The 7,108-nt window shown below is 49.5% G+C and overlaps 1 protein-coding gene across 1 annotated transcript; it reads right to left on the bottom strand.

The window, feature by feature from the left end:
* Positions 1–2,592: 2,592 nt before the first annotated feature.
* Positions 2,593–4,978, bottom strand: LOC136501341 (protein RGF1 INDUCIBLE TRANSCRIPTION FACTOR 1-like). Its single transcript, XM_066496851.1, has 3 exons — positions 4,419–4,978; positions 4,025–4,261; positions 2,593–3,661 (listed from the first exon to the last, which is right to left on the bottom strand). Exons 1-3 carry the CDS (start codon positions 4,623–4,625, stop codon positions 3,482–3,484), a joined length of 624 nt encoding a protein of 207 aa, XP_066352948.1. The 5' UTR covers positions 4,626–4,978; the 3' UTR covers positions 2,593–3,481.
* Between the last annotated feature and the right edge of the window lie 2,130 nt (positions 4,979–7,108).

The raw sequence follows: 7,108 nt of genomic DNA, 5'->3' as shown, positions 1-7,108 counted from the left end.
AACGCGCAAGGGGTACGTCAAGCCATCAGCCACAGTCACAACATCGTGCTACTCCTTAGTCCGATCGTTCTACGAATACTGCCCAAAAGTGGTTTCGTCGACCTTTTATAAAACTTGCGCGAAAGGCGCCGATTCGAATGGTTTCACGTCGAACCCCAAATCTGGCCTACTCGATATTCTAACCAGCTATCCTGGTCACATTTCACCGCCGTTAGCCAAACTTTCTATAGCACTTTGATTTCGACAACCATTCGATCGGAATACTACATAGTAATATATGAAACGTAACCACGGACTCATGTTTCGTATGAATGTTTCAAGTGCCGAACATCGAGGAATACTTTATGTCATCCACATATGCACATAATCCAGATGCTTACGAAATGTTTTAGCAAAACATTACAATGTAACACCAAGGTGTTACAGCCGGGCTCCTCGAAGTCCACTTATCTAGGAAGAGCCTGACACCTGCAGATTTGTCTCCTCCTCGCCCAGTGGCCTCAGAGTCTGGCCATGGAGCCGTCGCGGTGCTTCATGTTTGGTGCATCCGTCGGGGCCTCATAGGTCTTTGCCTCAGCGGCCGACTCGTGTTATTTCTTCTGCTGATTCCTAAGGGCAGTTGCCATCATCAAACTGCTAGCAAAAGCTGTTCATTCAGTTCCTGTCTGCAAGTTACATGAGTGCCCGCATAGATGGATTGGATGATTATGTATTTATGTTGAAGGATTATCTTTGCTTCATCTAGCATGCCGCGTTCAGGACCTGGTCATGGTTCTATTCATGTTCTGAAGTTAGCTATCTGAACGTGGATGGTGGTCGTGATGGGTTATCTGAATGCTTCTATGTTCTAAATCTGTTACCTGATGAGCTATCTGCTTCCAGTTAAATATGTGACCTATACTGACTACATGCGAAGATGGTGTTCATAATTGATTCTGACTACATGCGAAGTATTAAATAACTTGCAGACGACTCCTTGTCTGTGGGTTGTACGACTTGTCCTTTCAGTTGTCTATACGTTGGATTCGAGGCTCTTGGAGACGACCCACCATCTGTGGGTTGTACATGCCCTTAAATGGTACTATATCACCCTCCAACAGAGTATCTATAAGCGAGATCCATTTTAGATTACGGCAAAGGCATAACCTAAATATGAATATCCTCTCTCCTGAAGACTCATTTGCAGAAATATTCTTTTTTAGGTCATATTATTAGAGGAGATTAAAAATAGTACGAAACCCTTTTCTTGTAACCCTACTCAAACTTGAAATGGGTTGGAGCATGGGGGAGTGGCGGGCCTGAGCTGAGAAAAGAGGAATCACATTCACATCCACATCATGTGATGTTCAATTCATTCATCATGCGTGCATTATTGCACGTTGGACCTGGGGACCACACCACAGCACTTACTCCTAATTAGTACTGCCATAGATAGATGATGACAAATTCGCATGGACTTGATCGTCAAGACATCAATGGAGAGTGTGCTGCTGATACTTACCTATACAAATTACAAATGGCCCAGCCCTTATCATGATAAAAGGGAAGGCAACTGTTAGTCCAAATGCTGCCGGCCTTTTTTTTAATGTCTCTCATCAGAATATAGTTGTAGTATCTGTTCGTACATACGTACGTTCACTCAATACAAACACACTATTCACACCACCCTTGTACAAATAAACCTAAAAAAAATGCTGCCGGCCTGCATAATAATGAATTAAGGATGGGCCACTAGCCACGGGTGGTAGTGGGGCCACTAGCGGGCCATGGAGGTGGTGGGGGCGCCAGGTTAGGGTGGGGGGGGGCGACGGTTGGCAACACCTAATGCATGCGATGCGAGAGACAAACAAGAAGCCCGGCCCACCAACCCAGCTAACCCAGCCCAACTACTATAAGTATCACTCCTTGGCCTGTCTAATGATCTTCTCCAAATTATGCGTGCTCAACAACCAACCTCATTAGCTTAATAACAGGTGCAAATATGATATGACATATCAGTTTAACTGGACACATCCTAATCGTAATTAATCCACCTAAAATGTTAATGTAAGCAACTAACTGTTGCCGGCCGGCCGGCCTGCTGGTATGGTAGTGCTAGTACTATTTGGCCAGTAATTAATCCAAAACTGATCCTGATTGGATGTGGTTGAGTCATCAGAAAAACAAGCAGACAAATTTGATACTACCCACATTATACATACCCAATAATGCAGGCCCAATATTTATATTAGCCCTAACTATATGTATTTCTTGGCTGGCTACTCCATTCCATCCCATCCAGCTAGAAAGGCACATCATATTTGCTCCAAAATGAGAGAGAGAAGAGAAACAGACGAAACAGAAGGTTTTGTTGGGCAACAACGACAGGTAGAGTGTAAGATATGTTAATTAGTCGCGTAAACAAATTAGAAAACAAGCTTTATTTGCAAGGAGGTAGCAAGTAAATACCTAACAATATATACTCCTAGCAAGCTAAGCAAGCATTGTTACTTTATTAGCTAATTAGCAAGCTGAAACTAACCATGCACCTTCCAATCCATTAGAGCTAGTAGCTGGGCAGGCAGGCAGGCAGCAGACAAGCAAAAAGACAATCATTCGTTTTCCTTTGGAATCCCTTCCTTCCTTGCTTGCTACACCCCTGGCTTCTGGCCTGGCTCTACCTATATCTGGCCTCGCTTTCTCAGCATTTTCAATTCCATTCTCAGTTCCTACCCACAATGCTTGAGGCATAATTTTGTACATATATCGACAACGCAATGTGCACCGAGAAAACCAAACAACAGGAGTAGTACATTACTATAATGTAGTAGTAGTAGAAAAAAGAAGAAGATCATCAGTACTACTCACTGTAAAAACCATCCAATGTAAAAAGAATTAAATCCATTTCCTGCTAATTCAAGTTTAACAGCATCATCATCTACGAATATGATGAGTTGATGACTTGGAGGAGGAGAGGAGATGATCAGGCATGTCATGCACACCTACCGTACCAAATGGTGCCATGGCATGGTATGGTGGAGAGAGAGAGAGAGAGAGAGAGAGAGAGAGAGAGAGAGAGAGAGAGATGGGGACAGACAAGTTGCTTACTGCAGTCCAGCGAGCGCGCGGCCCCGGGCCGGCTCCCTCCCTCCCTCCGGTGGTTGGGGATGCGGGCACGCGGCTGCCGAGCTCAGCTTGCTAGCTTTTCTATCTATTTATCTATATAATATCTTCCTTCCTTCCTTTCTAGTTGGGCGGGCAGTATCTTTTTCATCATCTTCTTCTTTGTTTTCTTTTTCTAAGTATATATAAGTACAGCCGAACCGAATGAAGAAGCCGGGCGAGCGGTCAAGGCAAGGCGAGGCGGAGAGACGGCGATCGTCCCCTCCATTCCCCTATCGCTTCCTCCATTAATTGCCTTGATGCTCGCTAGTGGAGTAACTCTCTTCCGGACGCCATTGATCCATCCGTTGCTAGCTATTGCCGGCCGGTGGCCGGTGGGTCAGGACCAGAACGGCGCGCGGTGTGGGGTCCCCTTCCGCCGCCGTCCCTGCGGCCGCGCCCCCGGGTCGTTCTTGCTCCCGCCGGTGGCCTCCGCCTCCTCGTGATTGCCATTGGCCGCGCCGCCGCCGCCGTCGGTGTCCGCCGCCGCGTGGCCGTTGCTCCTCTTGGTGTCCACCAACTGCGCGAATTAAAAGCAATGCAAAGTCAGGTGTAAGGCAGGGCGGCGAATTAAACGTGACCGAACAGAACCCAACGGACGCCAATTCCTTGGCATTGCCATTCGTTCGTTCTCCCATGGCATTTTCTTTCTCTTTCTTTTTCTTGCAAGAAAGAAAGCAAGAATCGTCGGTGCGTCAAGAAAGGCGCAATCTTTTGGTGTTCTTGCGGGGCATTAATGCATTATACCGGGGAATTCAATGAATGGATGGATGAATAATGCGGGAGGGCGGGTGGGTTGGTGGGCGGAACAAACAAACAAACAATCGGCAACCGCAAGAAAGAAAGAAAGAAAGAGGAAGAAGGAGAAGAAGAAAAGCAGCACCTTGCATCCGAGGGAGCAGAAGCGGAAGGGGTCGAGCAGCGCGCGGCCGCAGATCTCGCAGTTGTAGGGGGACGCGGCGGCCTTGCCCGCGGCGGCGCCGGCGCCGCGCGGCTGGGGCCGCTCGTTGAGGAAGAGCACCCTGGCGCTGTTGATGACGTAGGTCTGCACGCCGGAGATGTCCAGGACGTCCTCCACCTCGGACACGCGGACCACGTCGTGGTAGGAGGACCGCCGTATCTGAAAAGTAATGGCCGGATTAGTCCTCGCAGCCGGCCGCATTGCCAATGGAACAGCCGACAGGATCGAGGAAGGGGATGGGGGGAAGAAGAAAGAAACGCCGGCCCCGGACGACGACGGAGCAAGAACCCAGGCGGAGAGCAAGGTATGGTGGTACCTGGATGACGCGGTGGGACGAGTGTCGGTGCGCGCGGCAGTAGTAGCAGAAGGCCGGCGGCGGCGCGCCCCTGCAGTCGAGGCAGAACATGTTGCACTCGTTGCGCGGGGACGCCGGGTGCGCGGCGCAGGCGAGGAAGAAGCGCGTGGCCAGCAGCGCCTCCAGCCAGTCGGGCACCGGCGCCGACGCCACGCGCCGCAACATCATGTCGGACGCCGCCGCTGGACCGGCCTCTCCCTCCCCACGCGCCGCCGCCACCGCTGCTCTGGGCTGGTAGCACTCGGGCCCCCGCGCGCAATGGCTGGTGGCCGGCGAGAGATGGGGGAAAGAGACGCGGACGCGGACGCGGAGGAGGGGTGGGGGAAGGGAAGCGAATGCGGGGGGGATTGGAAGGTGGCCTGGGCTTTTCGCTGCTTCCGCTGGCTTCCTTTTCGTCCTGGGTTCCGCTCGCGTCTGGCTGGCCGCCTTGGCTTCCTTTGGCTTTGAGTGGTGTGCTGGGAGAGATTTGCTGGTGCGTGCGGGTGCGCCCAGCAAATGCAAATCCCACGCCGAGCGACGAGCAGAGGAGGAGGAGGAGGAGGAGGCGGCTGTGACGGGTGGGCCCGGGCGGGCGCTCCCTCCGCTCCTCCCGATGCGGATTCGGGCAGCAGTGTACTTGCTGCACTGGAGTGCGGGGGGGGGGGGGGGGGGGGGGGGGGCACTGTAAGGAGCATGAGGACTTGACCGCGCTTCTGATGACTGACGGACTGATTGAGCCATCGATTGCAGCATATACATGCTGAACGTGCACTATCTATACCATCCAAAAGTGCTTTGAGATTCGTGCATTTCCACTCGCCCCAATGCTGCTTCACACTGCCCTACCGCTGCTAACATATAGTATGAACCAAAAAACTGCTTTCGATTGGATCCGGCACCATCACCAAAGTCCGTCCGGCGCTCATCTGCAGCAGGTAGCGGCAGCGCATGCTCATCGATCAGGGTCAGGTGATTGGCGTGGCGAACTGGACTGGACCATCAGACCACGCACCATGAGTCACTGACATGCATGCTCTATTGCTGTTGCCCACCAACTACTAGTATTTTGTTTGCAAATATAGTACCTCCTCCTAAAATGAAAGGGACGTGCATGTGGGCAGAGCCAGTCATCCAGATCAAGTTTTACTGCTGCTTCGTTCAGTAGGTTTTAGGTACAGGCACAGCGGTGCAGGACTGCAGGCAGGGAGAGTGACATGGACATGGACATGGAGCGGCTGCGGCTGCGGCAGCACCTGAAAGAATCAGAGGATTTCCATGGGGAAATGGCATGCTGCCGCAACTGACCAAACAAAAGCGGACTCCTCACTGACTCCACTACAGACTACAGAGTCCGGTCACAGTCCGCTCCGCCGCCTCCGCCTATTCCAAAGCTGCTTGCTTTCCTTTCGTCGCCCCAAAAGTGGCATCTTTTCAGTTTTTAACCACGCAAAGTAAACACAAGGCAGGCACCGGCGGTGTTTCTGCCGTTCTGCGCCACAGCCACCACGAACCAAAACCAACACAGAGCGGGCGGGGTGCTTGCGGACAAAGGAGACACGGCTTTCAGTCTCGACACGGCAGGCAGCGTCGGTTTCTCTTCTTTTCTTCTGTGTGTAAAGCGCAAACAAAGGCAATTGACGGCCCTCGCTAATTGTCGCATTAACTGTTTTTTTTTTAATTTCTAACCGCAGCTACCAAAGCCGGCGTCGCGCGCGTTGGCCGTCCAGTCCATCCATGCATCCCTGGACGCATCATCATCTGTCGATCCATCTCTGTGTGTGTGTCTGTCCGGTAATCAACTCAGCTGGACTGGACAACTGATGAGCAAAGGTCTCCACGATCGCAATGCATGCGTGCTTTCTGCAAAGTTGCAACAAGCAGGGATTCTTGTTTTCCTCGTGCCTTCTTTGCTGCCGTCTCTATCTCACCATCTCGATCTCTAGCTCCATCTCGGGCAAGTAAGCAGCAACTTGGGCACTTACGCCGTCCGCCCATCCCACCTAGCACCACCATCGCACCACTTCTCTTCTTTTTTAATGTCATATTAGCTTTGTCTTAAGTCAAATATTTTATCTTTATCCATTAATTTTGAGAAATTCATGTAGTTGCACAACATGTAAATTATATATCATGAACGTATTTGTCATAGTGAATATAAAACATAAATCTTGTTATTATTTAACATGTAGAGTTTTTTTTTTGAAATTGCTTGTCAAAGCTAATACTACATGTAAAAAAACCGAGGGAGTATTTGCACTTTTTCTACCGTACTGTATATGTAGAGCCCAAGTTGTTTGAGTTTCTACCTAACTCTTTTTTCCTAATTTTTTTACTAATGACATATATGTACTCCCTCCATTCCAAATTATAAATCATTCCAACTTTTCTAGATAGACATAATGTATACCTAGGCGCGTAGAAAAAGAAAAGCCAGAACACCTTAAAATTTGAAACTGAGGGAGTATATATAATACTCCCTCTGTTCCAAATTATAAGTCGCTTTGACTTTTTTGGTACATCCATTTTGCTAGATGCATACCAATACTTACTTAATATTTGATTTAATAAAACTAATCTGATGTTGTAGATGTTAGTGCATTTTTCTACAAAGTTAAAGAAGCTTTTCTTTTCTCTTGGACATGCAGAAGAGTTGTGTAACGTTGCATTAAGAA

This window comes from Miscanthus floridulus, chromosome 13 (genome assembly GCF_019320115.1).
Source record: "Miscanthus floridulus cultivar M001 chromosome 13, ASM1932011v1, whole genome shotgun sequence".
In the NCBI taxonomy this organism is placed as follows: Eukaryota; Viridiplantae; Streptophyta; class Magnoliopsida; order Poales; family Poaceae; genus Miscanthus; species Miscanthus floridulus.
The sequence above is the reverse complement of the archived record's forward strand: the minus strand, read 5'-3'. Positions and strand labels throughout refer to the sequence as shown.